Source organism: Conger conger, chromosome 2 (genome assembly GCF_963514075.1).
Source record: "Conger conger chromosome 2, fConCon1.1, whole genome shotgun sequence".
NCBI classification, from domain to species: Eukaryota; Metazoa; Chordata; class Actinopteri; order Anguilliformes; family Congridae; genus Conger; species Conger conger.
Window position 1 is genome coordinate 53,833,686 of NC_083761.1, and position 18,084 is coordinate 53,851,769.

The following is an 18,084-nucleotide window of genomic DNA, read 5'->3' on the forward strand; positions in this document are numbered from 1 at the left end:
ACACGTCTAACCATCATATTATTTCCACTTGATTGTCTATGTTTGAGCACTTATTAGAATTATTATTCATCACTTTCAGATTGTTGCAAATAAGCTGTCAATGCTATCCAGAATTGCTCATTGTGCATGTATATTCCATAATTTACATATTATATTACATTTAACAGATGTTCTTATCCAGAGTGACTTAAATTATGCAATAGAGGCAGATCTGGTTAATAACATTCACAAAACAGTGATTATAGTGTAACATCAACAAAGCACTGAATATAAGATACCATATGCCAACCTTGATCCATAATACAAATATAAATTAGTCATATAGCTAATACATGTATTAACCATAAAAGCATGCAATTATAATTCTAAATTAAAAAATAATTACATTGGAATGTGCTAGGGGTGGGTCTTCCATATGTATCAGCAGTAATTCTGCTGTCTTGACCTCCATGCCTGGGGCCAGTACAGGCAAACACCATGACTGGGACAAGAAACTACACAGTAGAGGATAGACAGATGAGGTTGTGGAGTGGAGAGGTTTGGCAGATATGATATATATGTGAAAAGGTACTAAGGTACACTAGTGAGTACCAGAGTTTGAATGTATAAAAAATAATCCCTGAGTTGTAGCCAAACAGAAAGCACACAGCAATAAGGACATATCTAGCAGGGTATGTTCACATCTCTGAAGCTGCAGGTGCATGATCCAACAGCTGCCTTCCACGTTGTGTTCAAAAGGCAATGGACAATCTGGATTTTGACAGTACTGACTAAAAAGTATTGGCTGAAAAATAGTTGTTGTCTACTTTGATACTCTACTTATATAAGCTCATAAAGTCCTAACAGAGCAGAGGAAAACCCACATTAGGTTTTTACACCATGCATGACAAAGAACATGAATATGAAGTACTGTACCAAATGTATTGTGGACTTGTCACCAGTGGTGCTGTTGCCTTGCTATTTTGAGACTACAGTTTTCATTCAAAAGGTCAGCACAACTGTTGGCACTAACTCTGGGCCAGCAAACCAAAGCATGTGTTGTGTATGTGGACAATATACACACCCAGCTGAGACACAGCATGAGTTAACCTGTGGCTAGTGTTCAAACAGGTCAGCAAATCCAACCACAATCTTAACCCTGCTAAATGCCAGTGGGGTCCAGAGTGATACAAGCTTCCTTGGCCACATTTGTGGGGAGAGGCCATTGCCATTGATCCAGCTAAGATAGAGGCGGAGAAGAATGATCCGTCCCCAGGTCACAGAGAGAGTTCCACAGCTTCCTGGGCCTCTTATTACATGCACTTCATTAAGACTTTGCTAGCACTGCTGCCCCCATTTATGCCCTCACTGGAAAGTTTTAAAAGTTCTAGTGGTCCTCCAAACCCTGGTCACAGCCCTGGTCCTTGCCCTTCTGGACCCTCAGAAGTCATTCATTCTGGTACTGCCTCAGCTCACTTCAAGAGTACCTGGAGGACCGTGAGTTGAAGGTCCATCGAAGCATGCTGCGCTATAGTGGTTGTTAAAGTTCAAGGAGCTAGAGGGACTGATAGCCCACTAGATTGAGCTGCTACAGAATGACCATTTCACACTCAAGCACAGCCCAGGGAGGACAGCAACGCTGACAGCTTGTCATGCCACCCTTGTGCCAGTAGCTCCTGTGTGTTGAGTTCAAGGCGCTAAGAAGCAGTCAGTTACTGCACATAATGATTACTTCCGGGCTATAGTCTAGCAAGTTTATTGGTCTGTCCAGCTAGACAGCTATTGGCGTTTTTGGGACAGTTCATGTTTGCATAAATGTGGCCAGTCTTGCCCACACTGGCTGCTTACAGTGCTTGAGCAATACTTCTTGACTATACTGTGTGTCCTCAAAGGAACATATCCCACAAAATACGAAGATAATTCTGAGAGTCACAGTAGGTCATGCAAATTTTACCCGATTTCTGTGCCGTGATTGGATGGGTGTTGCAGTGTAAAGTGTGTTATCCGTGAACACACTATGTTCGTGTTACCGCGCAGCATATACAACAGTGTGGACCCTTTGGCTTTCATTGATTACCTAGGCAATGGTTTTGGCACTTTCCACCCCCCATAAATCTGTATGCAACAGGAGTTCTGTCTTCACCAAAGTTCAGCTTCACGTGGTGGGAGGACAGGACATATGGCACACAAGACAGGGTGTTCTCACTGTCAGCAGGTGGAGACAAAACTGAATTTCTGGGAAAAAAAAATGTTTAAAGAGCAGAGGGGCGTGAGCATTGAACCGATCCAAAATAAATGTCTTTTCATTTTGAAAACCTCCCAGAAGTAATGTAAGAGAGGCTGCCATTCCTTTTTGGAGAGAAAACGTGAAGCATTTGTCACAATGTAAGCTGCCGTGTGTCGCAATGTAATGGGGCATTAACAGGTGCATACAAAATAAAAACCTAATGCGTACATATTGCATGGATATTTTTTGCCATTTGTTGATGTTTTAAAAAAAATCTTGTTTGCCTACTTCTCACCAATAAAGCCACTCGGATTTTTTCATGAGCCGTTGCTACAATACGCGGGGTGCTATTTTTGACACAATGCAAGTCAATTTCAACCAATGCAAGACCAAAATTTAAGACATGGGTGGGGCATCACGCCAATGACGACACAAAACCTATAAATAAGACCAGGTTCTTTCGCTCAGAAGGGAAATTATTTGTGACGGTGAAAAGAGGGACGAAATTCAGTTCGTAAGTGGTTTCCTTTAACTTGGCTATAGCAGTAAATGTATATTAATATAATATACATTTACATAATGCATCGTAGACGTGTTACTTATTCAAATATTAATTTGACCCCAGGTGTCATCAGTTTGTTAGATCGGTGGTTTCGGTACGCCTGCGTCCACTAGCTAACTGGTATTTTCTAGCTACTCGCTAACCATCTAACATTAGCCAAAATAATTGTTAATAATTTTTAAACTGGGTAATATTTTGTTCTAAATATACATTTGTGTTCATGTTAGCACACAGCTCATTTATAATAGCGATATATGCTAGCTAGCTACAACTAGCAAAATACGGTTAGCTGTGTAGCCAACATCTCCACAAAGCTAGCTAGCTAACATCAGCTGGTTAGCTAACACCAAGACGGACAAAGCAATCCACCGATGATTTTAGTTCACCCGAGGACGCCATGTTACAAACATTCTCTGCGAAGATATGAGCGAAACGTGCCAGTTGAATGTCGTGTAATGGTGGCAGTAAAATTAAATATAGCGAGCTAGGTAGATCTGCTGTACAGTGCTTGCAGGAATTGACTTGCTAGATTAAGTTAACTACTGGATAATGTTCGCAAGCATTAAGTTACATCTAAGCTAATTAGCTATGTGATCGCATCGGAAGCGCAAACGTTTAACTTAACGTTAGCTAGCGAGTAGTTCGCATGTTTAGGTAGCTAGCTAGCTAGCTAGCTAACGTTAGCCTAGTACATTTCTTGCGAACTGTCGAGTTGGTTTGGAATGGCAGAATTCATTTCGTCAGGGGTTGTGACGTTAGTGTAACTGGTTAACGCAGTATTTGTGTAACATTCGCTCGCTAGTTAACTGTTAGCTAATATTAAATTAAACGTTTCTCTATGTGATTGTTGGGAAATGTGGCTTGGTCTAACGATTGGCTTTACCGCCAAGCAAGAAGCGATCGGTTTAAATGTACCGATGTTATGTTAGATATTCGATATTTTGACATGCGACTAGGGTACATTTCAATGCATATACGACTTATTTTTTTTCGCTTTGCGAAAGTGCACCGGGAAAAAACTACCGCGAGACGCACGGAAAATATCAGCAACGGTTACGCGGAAGCGGCCAGTGGGACCGTCGAACAAATGCATGATGACTACAAAACGGGGAAATTTGAAAACGTCTGTTCTTTGCATTTACATAACGCATCTATTTAAAGTCATGCATTTGCCTATAAAAGAACACGTGTACAGTTTAACATATACAAATATATGAAATATAATTATATTTTGTAATAGGGACAATTCAGTTCCATAATACAGTATGTTCAACAAAGGTAACCTCCCCAATGGCAATGAGCTAATATTGAGGTAATATTTTGTTGCTTTTGGTTCATTTTATATATATTTATTAAAAACAATCTTGCAGTGTGATACTTTGATGTTGTAATACTGATCATGGCTCAGAGAGCATTTATTTATTTCCGTTGTGATGGTCGTTTCTTTAGATAGTCCTGGTATAATTTGTTTCATCCCTGGCCATGTTATCTTTCACAGCCTTTCAAAAGCTCAATAGCTCTCATTAAGTCAGAGCACTGTGATGAAATGCATTTCAGGCCCTGTTCATTCAGGCACTGTGGCAACCTTTCATTTTGGAAATAAATACAATATAAATATAGTCCTAGAGTCAAGTGTATTTTAACACGTATGTATGCAGTTACCTTTTTTTGGGGAAACTCAACAATTATAGATTTCATCATAGAGCCCTGAGATCAACATTATTTTGTCTCTGTCTATGCAGTCGCCTTTCACATTCTTTGTTTTTGAGGAAAAGCCCCAACATTATGGCCAACTGGGAAACTATATTTGGCCATAATGTTGGGATCTTTCTTCCAAAAAGAAATGTTTTTTCCCCCAGGCCTCTTGAAAATTGGAAAAGCTATTAAGATCGTGAGAACTGACTGCAGGAACTGGAAGGCTGACGTTAGCTCTAATTCTAAAAAGATTTTAGATAATACTAGTTACACCTTTGCTAACTCTTACTAGCTAGTTACCTAGCTATACTATAATTGAGCTAGCTAATTAGCTAGTGACTTATGATATGCCATTAGTGTTGTGTCGGTAGCTAGCCAGTTATGGTAGCTAGGATAGCAATTACAGTCTGTGAAGCTGGCCAATACACCAAGCTTGTTAATTGGCAAGCGCTAGCTGACAACATAACTGCAGTAATGATAAGCTTTCTATAGTTAGCATATATTTCACTTGGAGTAGCTGACATTAAAAGCGTTATGGAACTCGAACCTGTGATATATCGTGGATATTGGCACAGCTTTGCATCATGCCTAACCACCCTGCTAGCTGTGCCAATATCCATGATATACCAAGGGTTCTCGTTCCATAACGCTTAATTAATTCTTGTTTGCTAAGGGCCTGAGGACAACATTAATATTTTAAACTCAGGTTTTTAATGTATATCAGTATAACTTAGCTAGCTAGCTTTAAATCCTAACTTTACTATCCGTGCAAATTCTGTCTGAATATGCTGTGGTTGCACATATTCAGGTATAGAAAAACGAAGGTCACTGACACGCATCATGTTAATCTCTTCTAATTTAGGAAAGACTTTGCTAGGACAACATGGCACGTACTAAGCAGACTGCCCGTAAATCGACTGGTGGTAAAGCGCCGAGGAAGCAGCTGGCCACTAAAGCTGCTAGGAAAAGTGCGCCCTCTACTGGTGGTGTGAAGAAGCCTCACAGATACAGGTAAAAGATTGCTTTTATTAGGAATTTCCTAATATACGACAATGACTTTGACTGAAGTTTATATCATTGTATCATCACATATTGTGTGATGTAACAAAAACACTTAGGAAACATTAAACCTGAATAGGAAGCTTCATATTTTTTGCCCTGTAGTCAACTTTAAGTGCATTAAATGCGACACATTCCACAAGAAACTAAGTTTTTACTTTCATCAATTCACAACTTTTTACAAGGATTCAAATAAAGTTTCTACCATAAACGAAAGCACCGACCCCAGAAAACGGCTACAAACGGGTAGCTGGCCAGGTACAGATTTCTCAATTCCCAGATGCTCTGACAGTGCATCCTTCCAGATCAGTTAATCTTACAAGTACTGGGCAATATTGTAGGCAATATACACTTAGACATTACTCTACTGGGCAATTGTACTACTGTTCAAGTAGTTTAAAAATGTATTCATTATTAACATAATTGTGGAAAGTGCCATCTATTTTTTATTTGTAATTATTCTCTGAGCACTTGTTTGTACAAAAAATGTATATGTTGCAATTTTCATTACTCTAACTATCGATGGTGTGAATAACTTTATAGGGCATTGCAAGTGCTTGTTCTGTGCTGTGTGTTTAGATTGTCCTCCTGGCTTGCTTGTCCAGCTAAACCACATGAGTAGTGATCAATAACCAAATTATTAGTGTCTGTGGCTGTCACCCCATATGATGCCTATGGCCAGATAACCCTTCAGCAGTGAACAGTGTTTCCCCCTCTTAATTGCAGGAGCAATTGTTGATCAAGCATATTCTGCCTGCATCATATCTACTTGCACAATCTTGACCACTGGATTGTGGGGTTGGCTGCATGCATTTCAAATGGCACATTTGCTTATCTGTACTGTCCAAAATGGAGGAAAATTGGGATGTCCCATCGGTGTCCTGGCCCTTCTCACCAGCCTGCTTTTTGGATGGCACATATCAACATGTCTATCTTCTGAAGGGCATAGAGCTTGTCACTGCTTTTTCTACTTTTCAACTCCCAAACTGAACATGCACAGTCATTGCTTAGGAAGACTGTACAATACAGTCAAGTATGGATAGTCAGAACCATAGTAACCGTGCTTTGTTAGAAGGCTCTGCCCATTTGTACTTTCAACAATCATATAATATATTCTATGGTTAACTCGAGTTTCATCTTCTGGCCTTGTGACTGAATCAAACATCTAGGACTGTTTGATTGGAGCAATCAAATGTGTTCCTCCATATCAGAGAAAGCCCTTGCTCACCTCTCATTACAAAGTTTCCCCAAATAAGACCTAGTCTATGCAGTTTAACACCTATGTCCGTGTCTGATAATTTATTGACAAATAGGCAAAGTTTTTGACTGCAGACCAGGCTTTGAAGAGATACATAAACTAGTTTTACACAGTGGTTTCATCTCTGGTCTTTGTGTGCTTGTGTAGGCCTGGAACTGTAGCCCTGAGGGAGATCCGTCGTTACCAGAAGTCCACGGAGCTGCTGATCCGCAAGCTGCCTTTCCAGCGCCTGGTCAGAGAAATCGCCCAGGACTTCAAGACTGACCTGAGGTTCCAGAGTGCAGCTATTGGTGCTCTGCAGGTTAGAATTTTAGGTTATCCTAAACATTTTGTTCATGTTTTGTACCCTCCTATGCAGATTGATTGTAATGTGGTTTATGTAATAAAGCCCTGTGTTAGGAGGATTAATTTGATTGGGGTGTAATTTCAGATTTTTAGTGGGGAAGAGAGGAATTGCAGCAATGAACACTCTCAAAAACAGTTTAGCCCTCCCCCTTCACTGTGAACTGCTGATGTTGTTGAAACCCTGCCCCAAGCCATTGGCTGAGGCAATTAGAACCAATTTTCAACCAATGAGCTTGAGTTATTGTACAGCTATATAATGTTTTGGTACAGTGTCTCGGTCTGTCAACTGTATATTGGTAGGATTTAATTAATCCGCGTGGCGATTTATTCAGAAAATTAACTTCTGGATTAATTAATAAATTAGTGAACTCATTTTGGGTTCATGTAAATGGAAAGCAATTTGTCAGGTGTTCAGGTAAAATAAGACTGATTAAACATTTGTTTTGAAGGCTCTGTTACATACACATCCCTTTTTTGCTCCTTGCAGGAAGCCAGTGAGGCTTACCTTGTCGGTCTGTTTGAGGACACCAACCTGTGTGCCATTCACGCCAAGAGAGTGACCATCATGCCCAAGGACATCCAGCTGGCAAGGCGAATCCGAGGCGAACGTGCTTAACTACACAACCAACTTTTTGAACTCAACATTTTGATGAAAATGCATTTTTTGAAGTCCTATATTGAACTGCAAATACCTACATGTGGAGGTTCAATTTAATTTTGTATGTTAGTATTGTAGAAAATAAAGGCTAGTGGTTTACAGTGCAAAGGTAGCAAGCATTTTGTAAAACATTCCTTCAAACTCCCTCAGGTTTTTAAAGTCAATTTGTATCAGAAATTGTTATACCTCTGGCATTGTGCTGTAGACATTAGTTTGCATGCTTCCTATTGGATACATTATTAGCAAACTTGTAATCTTTTTCTTTTTTGCATTGTGATTATTGGGTTGTAAATAAACTTTCCACTACCTCAATTAACTTTTTTTTCTGTGAGTACAAACATGATTAGGTGAGGTGGGCTATTTTACGGAGGATAAATTGTAGGTATGAAGTCAGAAATTACCATTAACACTTTGAAGAGTAGGTATTTGGAATGTTTTTCAAATGTCTAAAGTGAGTGTTCTAGAATTGTGCAACATACCAGCAATTACTGACACATTCAGTTAATATTGTAATCGCACATGATCTTAAACCTGAAAGGGTTAATCTGATTGTAACATGTTTGTTGTCTGTAACCCCATGGCAGAAGAGGAATGGAATCTTGTAGGCAGTCATTTTAGAGTTTGGTTTAACATGAGTGTTAACTTGGGGGGGGCAGGGTAAAATGTCCTCCTTGGCTACCATTACTTGGGTTATACAGAGTGTTTATTTGATGTTGTCCATAAAAGCTCCAACACAATGGCCAGTGCATGATGGGTTATTTATTACCTTTTAACTGGCAGGTGAATATTTTCATCAGTGAAGCAGATTAATCACTTTTGCAGTACAACAGCAGAACATGCCCGTTTCTGTGACCGACACCAATATGACCTCATACCATGTTCACTGCTTTTAACCTGCTATCCACGCTTGCGTTTCCCCACATCCACTGCTTGTTCAAGAAATATTGACACCACAAATATTTGGCAAATAAAGCTTACACTGAGCTGACCACCTATAATGGTAAACCATTTAATTTACGTTCATATAAAATAGATTGGTCACATTTATTTTTCATGACTGACAGTGACGTTCCTAGCAACCTCCTTATGCCTACTGATGATTCATATTTATATCTCGCCGGGCGGCGAGGCATTTGGTGAGGTGCTATTGCTAATTGAGTAGTAAGGATTTATAAACGCTCACTGCATTTTTTCCGTAAACAATATTTTCGGTAATATCGTCAATATTTCATCCTTAACCTAAAACGATGTAGCATAGTGTGGACGTACAATACACATAGGGTTTGTTGCATCTGCTGACTGCATAATGGACGGTATACGTCCCGATTTGAGCCCCATAAGTCCATCTCAATAGAATGTTCAGAATCTTCCGAATACAAATAAATATAATCTCATGAATCTGTATTGACCCTATTTACAAAAAAACAAACCAAAAAAAAAAAAAAAAAAGTATTAGTTCATTTATTTCATATCATGAATCCGGTCTTGTTTCATCTTCTTTAGTGTCATCTTCACCTGAAAGTATCCCAGGAATGTGTTCATCCAATTCTTTTTCAAGCTGTTTATCGATTTGAGATTCTTTCCGAAAAACGCACCAAAGCAAGAAGCAAGCGCAGAACACGCTGAGTGGGAGGACTCTCCACCACGGCCGCTCTTTGGTATTCCCAAATGAGCGATCCACGCTCCAAACACGGTGGCTGGCTTTGCTGGTGGAGAATTTTAGGGGTTGATTGATTTCCACGTCGTCGTCGTCGTCGTCGTCTCGCGGGTTCTGCAACTTCCTGTACCTCTGTAAGGACACGCACAGGCTCCTTGCGGCACCCAATCTTGTAGAGAAAACACAACGCTAATTAAATATCAGTAACAGACTTGATCCAAAACTAAACAGGAACCGAAGATACTTTCTTTACTCCTGCCCCCACAAACTCAGTTAAATGTACTGTAAAGGCTTCATGACCTCATTTGCTCTTTTGAGGATGTGTGGGGCACTCATACGAATCACACATACGTAACGGTACAGTAACTTATCTAAGTTAGTAGGCTAGCTAGTGCGTTTCCTTGCAGTCAGCGCTTGGGTGATAAGGACAGCTAGCTAAGTTAGTTGGACAGCTAGCTAAGTTAGTTGTACATCTTCATCAACCCTATTTTACCAGGCCTCGAAGTAATTCGTATAGGATGAGCAGGGGAACTAGATAACAATTTAGCTATTCTGCAAATAGGTAGCTAAGGTTAGCTCCAGTGCGTTTCCAAACCCAAGGTCACATTTTGAATTTCATCAATGGGACGTTCAATGGCCAACCATAATACTACCAGGAATAGACACAATAAATAATTGCTTATCTTTTTAACGCGGTGTTAAATTATTTGGGAAAGTACACAAAAAATAAACCGGACCGATTTAACGACTCGCTTAAGCAAGCAACTTCCCATTACAAGTTCCAGTAGCATACAGCGCTTATCTTAGGGCGCTAGCTAGCTCATTCAGACTAGCTATCATTACTAACCGTTTGTCTGGCTGGTTTTATTCTACATGTGTGAACAGTATAATGCTATATCACACTTACTTTTTTTCTGTACCTTTTCCATGGAACAGTGCACCACGAAGCGATACACTACTGTGTTTCAAGACCGAAGACAGCTTTTGACCCAGTCCCAGCATGGTAAACTAAACTCGCTATGATCGTAAAGGGTGCTCACTTGACACTGTGATGCAACTGCTAAATTGACCCGGTGTGAATATAAGCAAGGCAAAGTGAAGTTCCGAAGACAATATGGAAAGAATAACCCTGGCTTTAGTGTAGATTTCAGAATATTTTTTATAATATTATATTTATAATATAATTTTCATACATCTCCGTCCATTTACACATGTAAGTGTATTTGTTTAGAAATTAGGGACGCGGAACAGAAGCATGGAACTATTATATTATTCGGACGTGTAAACTACAAATCCCAGAAAGCAAACGTAGTAAGCTCGTCGACTGATAAGCGAACACACCAATTAAATTTGGAGAAACAGAAATGTGTCACCAATCGGAAAACAGGAAGGGACCTCTTCTCCATGCTCTATGACACGTGCAGTAGTTTATACTTTCTCACCGCTCGAACTGAGTTTCTGTTGGCATGTTTGATAGTTGGTAATATCCATTCATCAGGCTTGGATTTAATTAATTAGATAGGTTACTGTCGGTAGGCTACTTACAAGCCTCGGAAACTGCACATACCGGAGAGACGCATCTTCTTTTATTTATTGAAGGCCAAGGTAAGTTGCGGGCTAACTAATTTAGATCACAAATAGGCAAACTAGCTAACGCGTTAGTTCATTCCAGAGGTTAGTCTTCGTTATTTTACTGCAACCAGTTTGGTTTGCATGTTTCGCACGTATTGCTTACGTTAATTAGCCCATTCGTGTAGATGTCAGATACCGGCAATACATAAATACATAGCTATTCAATATTGCAGTTGACTCGAGCTCGCTGCACTTGATTATGAATGCCTTGTCTTGAAAATATGAATTGTCTACTAATATCGACGGACTTATTTGGTGTCCTTTCGTTAAATTAAATGTAACTATTTATTTAAACGATTAAACTAGGTAACTTATTGCAAGCAGTAGATGCTACTGATTGTAATTAATCTTGAGGAAAATGGTAATTGGTTCCTGATCGAATCATGTATAGCTCATAGAATCAATTCATAAGTAATCCGAAGTTACAGAGCTAATGTCGTACAGCAGAACTGTTATCTCGGACTATCACTTATGATAAAGCTGTTGTCTTGAGTGGAAGAGGTTATGTAGGGTTATGGGGGTAGCTGGAAGTGTTTTTTATTTACTGTTTCAATCTAACAGAATATGTATTTATGTTTGCGTATTAATTGTTTGAAACAACAGAACAGCATGCCAACGAGCAAACAATGTGATGGGAGGAGGAAGAAAAAATCCAAATTAAAATCCTTTAATTTGGAGGACAGGGAGGCCTGCAGTCTGGAAGACGACCATGTCAGAACTGTAAAAATAAAGAAGAGGAAGCCATCCACTGAAACTGAGGTACTAAGATTTGTAGGTGCGCATATACCCCCGCCCCCATCTTATTTTCTCGGATTTTAGGATAATACTTTTGTACTGTATTATTTCTTTGTACTTCTCAAGGAGACTCCAGGATCTGCTCCTGTGCTTAAAGTGAGAAAGATACCATCTGAGCCAGAGAAAAAATCGAAAGGGCCCAAAGTGGAGGAGTATACAGAAAAGAAACGGAAGAAGAGGAAACAGAAAAAATGTAAACCTGAGGTAAGTAAAGATAATTGCAGTAACTTGTTTTCGATTAAACTTGGCAAGAGTGGAGAATCATTGTGTCCATGTGCAATGGTCCCTGACAGCTGTGTTTTTAGTTCAGAGAGATACTGTATTTACTAAGGATGCATCGCATGGGAATTCCGGCCTGATTTCAATGACCAATTTTTACTTGGCCGTGTTGGGTTTCACTAAATGTCAGTACTACTGTTTTATATTACAGCACAAACTGCAACCAATTTTCCACATTGAGGAAACAAATAGATGAGCACAATGTCAAACAGCTTAAAATACATGCCTTTTTTATCTGTTCAACAAAATAGTAACTTACTTGCTTACTTGATTAAAAAAATAACATATTGGCTGGTCACTGTAAATTCCTGTTAGAGAACAGAATAATAACACAGTGTACGAATGTTTGTGTTCTCTGTCCGTTGTCCACATTTGACATTTGTGAACAAGTGTTACAAATGGCAGGTTTTTGTCTCTTTTTCTCACACAATCTCTCACAGCTTTGCACATGTAATAAAAAAAGAAAAATAAATCCCACATCTATTTTTCATAAAATGTGACACCCCTCTACATGTACAGTGCAGTCCATGAGTGTTTGTATAGTGACACAATTGTTGTTGTTTTGGCTCTATTCCAGCACAATGCATTTGAAATTAAACAATGAATTTGAGGATAAGTACAGACTGACACCTTTAATCTGCAGGTATTACATCCATATCAGGTGAACTATGTTGGATTTACAGCCATTTTTATACATAGTCCCCCCTTTTTCAAACAAAGTAATTGTCTCCCAAAATGGGACAATTGGACAACTGGCTGCTGAGCTGGTTCATGGCCAGCTGTGTGTTATTGCATCATCAGTTCATGTGCAAGAAAACTTGCTGTTTGCTGTCCCTCAGCATGAGGAGCAAAGAAGTGTCAATGCCAGTAAAGCGGGCCTTCGTGGGGTGGAAAAATCTGAATAAATCAATCGGTGGCATAGCTAAAAGATTAGGTGTATTGAAATCAAGTGTTTGGTGCATCGTTTAGAAGCAGGACTGCACTGGTGAGCTCAGCTGGAGTAGACCACAGAAGGCCACTGCTGCATGATCAAACAATAATTTTTCAAACCAAATCCCTTTTCAACTGTCGAATGGATCAAGGACACTCTCCAGGATGTGAGCATAGATGTGTCAACGACTAAAATAAAGAGAAGACGACAACAGTTTCGCCTCAGAGGTTTCAATCCAAGGTGCAAACCAGGTCCCAAGAACAAAACCGCTTGGTTAGAATTAGCTAAAAACTAAATTTGAAAAGCTCTGGAACAAATTCTTATGGACAGATGAGATGAGTATTTACCTCTACCAGAGTGATGGAAAGAGAGAAGTGTGACGTAAGAAAAGGAACTGCCAATGATCCAAAACACCCCCCTCATCTTTGAAAGAGGGATGAGGTAGTCTTATGGCTTGAGCATGTATGGCTGCCACTGGAGCTGGCTATCTCTTTGTTATTGATGATGTGTTTGCTGACAGCAGCAGCAGTATGAATTCAGAAGTATACAGAAACAACTTAACTGCTCAGATTCAACCAAATGCCTCAAATCCCATTGGTTGGTGCTTCACCTTGCAGCAGGATGATAATTGCAAACTAACTCCTAAAGTTTTTGAGGGCGAAAAAGTGGAAGGTTCTTGACTGGCCTAGTCAATCTTCTAACCTAGGGGCCATCAACCCTGGTCTTGGAGAGCGGCAGGGTGTGCTGGCTTTCCTTCTTACTTGCCACTTAATTGATCAATGAAAGCATTTGATTACAGTTGGCTCACCTAATCTCGTTTCTTGGGTCTGAATCATTTGCTGAAGGTGAACAAAAACCAGTGCACTCTGCTGCATGGACCACTGGGTAAAGCTGACTGTCTGCACTTTCATTGTTCTATTTCATATCCATAGTGCTGGTTGAGTACATATAACATTTTTGCCATGTGCCTGCTTTTTCAATTTCTATCAAACATAATTGGGGGAAGTTTAATGATAGCATTATTTTTGTATGCAAACCGATTTTTAGGAATTTAATATTTACAGATGTATGGAGTGTAAACATGTGTATGTGACAAACTTCTTTTTTTTTTTTTTCTCCAATTGAAAACCTTTTTTTACTGAAATGACAAATACTGTGGTCCAAGTAATGGTTGATCAAACATGAGTGACGTTACCACTAGGTGGGGCTAAACCATTTTAGTATCTGCAGATGTGTTGCCACTTGGCACAACATAATTGCCACAAGACTGTTGCATTTAAAGAGGGGTTAATATGATAAAACTACTTTGATAGACTGAGAATCCTGTTAAATTAATAGGCGTTTATGAAGAGAAGAATACATCTATAAAAACGGTCCTGGGGTGATTTTGCATCATTCAAAATAATGAGACTGGACTGCTGCTTGAACGAAAATTTAATTATAGTGAAATATTGAAGTGGTTGTCATTCTAAGCAGTTGCGTCATATTTGCAAAAATGACTCATTTCATTCTTTCTTTTTCAGTATTGCTGATCCTGTTTACCGTTTTTAATTATGTATCTAGAATTGTGGAAATAGCTTTTTGTCATTTTTTGTAGTTGTGGTGAAGAGGTGGTGAAGAGGTCGTATGGAAGTTCAGTATGTAATGCAGTGTCTGTATGTGCTGTGAGTTTCAGTGCTTGAGGGCGAAAGACGGAACCGCTCATTTCAGTTGCCATGGGAGAGCACATGGCTCTGTTTAAGCTGCAGTTTTTTATTGTTTGATGCTGAGTAATTTGAGGCAGGTGGAGTCTCTCTTGGCTCCTCTCGATCAAATTGGATTAGTCCACTGACCTTTCATCTGCTCTGTGCACCTGCAGGCCCCTGTATACTGAAGTGAGATGGGCACCATTTTGTTTTGCTCTCCTGCCTCTTAATTGCTCGACACATCTGTGATAACAGGGTTTCCAGGTGAGCGTGCAGTGCTTTCTGTCAGCACAGGCAGAATGTTGTGCCTAAAATGTCTGCTGGTTTTAGAGACTCTGCTGAGGTTCATCTGAGCCTGCCTTGTATTCATTTCCTGGTACAGCCCCCCTCCCACCCCCTCCCCTCCCTCACTCAGAATTTCAATTTACAAATGCAATCATAAAGCCAGTTCATTATTCAACACCTGTGCCATTCAATGTTCACTTTCTTGGTATTGGGTTTTCTCCGTCCACTTGTTTCTCTCACACTCTTCTTAATTACTCTGCTCTCTCCATACGACATGGATTAAGCTAGCCTGTTGTTTATTCCGACTTTGATTTAATTTTGCACAACTTCCTCACTCCGAAAGCAAAGGCCAGACGCTGTGTTGCTTCTTAGTGTTTAAAGGCAAGATTGACTGTAGTTTTTGCTGCTGTGGCAAATGTTTAATGGTCACTGGCTGGCTTTAACTTTTGTGTATTTTATGATGAAGATAAAAAGAGAACATATACTGAATTCAGAGTACAGCCTTTAATTGAATAGACCACTTTTAGTTCCATTTGCGGTGAGGCAATTTTTCCACTGAGACCAGAAGTGGACAAACACTGGCTGAAAATGCATGCCATGGATCAACTCCACTGACTCTCAAGCAGAGGTGGCTTATTAATGGTGCTTACATGACAAACTAAACTTGCAGCACCTGGAATCTGGATTAGGGTAAATTATTTTGTACTCTTATCCAAGCCAGTTTATTGTCTTATTACCTGACAAGGTAATAAGACAATAAACTGGCTATTTGCTAAAGTAGTAGTCTGTTCCGTTGTGGTAAGTTACATTTTTAACTTTTAGACTTCCAAGAAGAGATGGATTTAAGTTGTTCAGTCATGTGGTGAGAGAGTAAGGTCTGAATTTGTGATCTCACTGAGCTGTGCTGGAGGGCTGGTCAGTGTACGCATGAGACGACAAGCTGCTGCTTGCACTGGCATGGCCTGGAATCGGTTTATAATTGGAGTCCTTCAATCTGCTAAGAATGATTTCCCAGCTCGATGAGTCACCCAGGAGCCCTTAAATGTGTGAAATGCTATGCTGGCTGAGAGACACCCTACACATCTGTGAGGTAAATCTCACTATTTGTGGCTCTACCTCACTATACGTGGCTCCACAGTAAAAATGTAGCTCTCTTGCAAATGTCCTGAATAGGACTGAACACGTATTGGACATTTTAACGAATTCCATAGTCCCAGTGTACCATCAGCAGACATTGGCATTTTAAAAAATCCTTTGAAAAACAGTGCTGACCAGTTGGATGTAACGCGGTCTGGAATCTTGATTCCAGTAGTTGGCAGTGCTATGTGCTTGCAGGTAGCTATTAAAAACCATCATAGGAGCAGAAGGGAACATTTTTCTGTCCTAGTCTGTGCAGTGAGATGCTCCCATGTGTGTTTGGATCCACAGGCTTTATATACTCAGTGAGCATTTTATTAGGTATTTATTAGACTTATTTTTTAGACGTATTGGTCTTCTGCTGCTCTAGCCTATCCACACAGAAGTTTGACACGTTATGTGTTCGGAGATGCTCTTCTGCATACCACTGTTGTAATGCGTGGTTGCATTACTGTCACCTTCCTGTCAGCTTCGACCTGTCTGGCCCTTCTCCTCTGACCTCTCTCATTAACAACGCATTTTTGCCCGCAGAACTGCTGCTTACTGGATGTTTTTTGCTTTGTTGCACCATTCTCTGCAAACCCTTCACTCGTGACTGTTGTGTGTGAAAATCCTAGGTGATCAGCTATTTCTCTTGACCACGTCTGCATGCTTTTAAGCATTTAGTTGCTGCCACATGATTGACCGATTCAATATTTGCATTAACAAGCTGGTGTACAGGTCTGCTTAATAAAGTGGTAAATGAGTGTGTGTAATATGAAGTAGTAATATGAAGTAGTCCTGCAGTAATGTCCGAGCACTCCAGCCGTCCTCTTTCCAGAGTCCCAGCTCCACGTGCAGTCCTGAGCCATGGCTCGTTTTCTCACAGGAGCAGTTTGTGTTTGTGTATCTTTTAATGAGGGAGAGAAGGGAATGTGGGGGCGGGGAAAGGGAATAAATAAAGTTAAAGAAGCGCAGTATATTGTGCAGGTCGATTTGCTTTTTTTCCAGTGAGGGTTAGGGTCAGGAATCACAGGGGAGCTGGCGATATGACACCATCGTATCATCGGCAAAGTACGGTGATAGTATCACAGTACAGGTGATTCTGTGATATGCGATACATTGCAAAAAGATTATCTGCAGTACATCATGATATTTGTGCAACTGAGGCAAAAATAAAAAAAATTTCCAAAATAACATGCATTATGAAATATCATTTTAAATAAAGTTGCACCAAGTATTGATATTTTATCGATACTGTATTGCAGAAAGAAGTATTGCAATACTGTGGCTTATTGATGTTTTCCATGACCTCTAATGAGGGTGAAGTTTGTTTTAAAAAATCTGTAGAGCTCTTTACTGAGTGCTTTGTCTGGGTTTCTATTTGTTTATTAATTTACCTGTCACCATAGCATTGGGATTTCAGTTCCTATCTGAGGTCTCTCACCATGAGTGAGATTCATGCATGAACCAGTGTCCCCCAAACAGCATGATTTAAATCTAATTTTCAGAAGAGGCCATGTAAAGAAAACAGTTTTTGTATGCGTGGTCATACAGGTTCTCATGAGGGGGAATTAATCTGCATGTTGCATTTGGAAAATAATTAAGTAGTAATAAAGAAATTTTAAAAAGCGTCAGGGTTAGAAATCCTGATCTTCAAATTTACAGGGTTCTCACCGGTAGGCTGTTATTTAAATAATACTTTCTGTCTGTTTCCCAGACTGCAATGTCACAGCTGGAAAAACAGTTTCCGCCTTTCACTCATGTTTTTCCCAGACCGCAATATGCCTACGTCCTGCTGCTCTTTCCACAAACACTGTGCATTTCCCCGCTGCAGGCCAGCCACCGAACACCCCTCAACCACACAATCTATACTTTAATCTACTCTTTCTTCCTACTTTTAAATTCAGTTGGGAGCCAT

The 18,084-nt window shown here is 39.9% G+C and overlaps 3 protein-coding genes across 4 annotated transcripts in view; 2 read left to right on the forward strand and 1 right to left on the reverse strand.

Annotated features, from left to right (window-relative positions):
• Positions 1-2,639: 2,639 nt before the first annotated feature.
• Positions 2,640-8,095, forward strand: LOC133115807 (histone H3.3A). The gene is made up of 4 exons (XM_061225395.1): positions 2,640-2,720; positions 5,326-5,474; positions 6,928-7,081; positions 7,613-8,095. The coding sequence occupies exons 2-4, from the start codon at positions 5,347-5,349 to the stop codon at positions 7,739-7,741; spliced, it is 411 nt and encodes a 136-aa protein (XP_061081379.1). The 5' UTR covers positions 2,640-2,720; positions 5,326-5,346; the 3' UTR covers positions 7,742-8,095.
• A 427-nt stretch (positions 8,096-8,522) lies between these two features.
• On the reverse strand, positions 8,523-10,500 carry LOC133115791 (ubiquinol-cytochrome c reductase complex assembly factor 4). The gene is made up of 2 exons (XM_061225394.1): positions 10,348-10,500; positions 8,523-9,609 (listed from the first exon to the last, which is right to left on the reverse strand). Exons 1-2 carry the CDS (start codon positions 10,440-10,442, stop codon positions 9,255-9,257), a joined length of 450 nt encoding a protein of 149 aa, XP_061081378.1. The 5' UTR covers positions 10,443-10,500; the 3' UTR covers positions 8,523-9,254.
• LOC133115765 (uncharacterized protein C7orf50) overlaps positions 10,423-18,084 on the forward strand; it is a 98,344-nt gene continuing 90,682 nt past the window's right edge. The window contains exons 1-3 of one of the 2 annotated variants that reach the window (XM_061225392.1): positions 10,423-10,443; positions 11,676-11,831; positions 11,934-12,071. In XM_061225392.1, coding sequence (XP_061081376.1) covers positions 10,441-10,443; positions 11,676-11,831; positions 11,934-12,071 — 297 coding nt within the window. In that variant the 5' untranslated portion in view covers positions 10,423-10,440. Of the gene's footprint in view, positions 10,444-10,814; positions 11,046-11,675; positions 11,832-11,933; positions 12,072-18,084 lie in introns of those variants that run through there. The other variant, XM_061225393.1, reaches the window with a different exon arrangement.

What these genes read in the sequence shown, in the direction of transcription:
- LOC133115807 (XM_061225395.1), top strand. Translation starts at nt 5,347, where the DNA reads ATGGCACGTACTAAGCAGACTGCCCGTAAATCGACTGGTGGTAAAGCG. An exon ending in AAGAAGCCTCACAGATACAG is followed by an intron (nt 5,475 to 6,927) that starts GTAAAAGATTGC and finishes GTGCTTGTGTAG; the next exon opens with GCCTGGAACTGTAGCCCTGA. An exon ending in CAGCTATTGGTGCTCTGCAG is followed by an intron (nt 7,082 to 7,612) that starts GTTAGAATTTTA and finishes TGCTCCTTGCAG; the next exon opens with GAAGCCAGTGAGGCTTACCT.
- LOC133115791 (XM_061225394.1), bottom strand. Translation starts at nt 10,442, where the DNA reads ATGCTGGGACTGGGTCAAAAGCTGTCTTCGGTCTTGAAACACAGTAGT. An exon ending in GGAAAAGGTACAGAAAAAAA is followed by an intron (nt 9,610 to 10,347) that starts GTAAGTGTGATA and finishes TTTCTCTACAAG; the next exon opens with ATTGGGTGCCGCAAGGAGCC.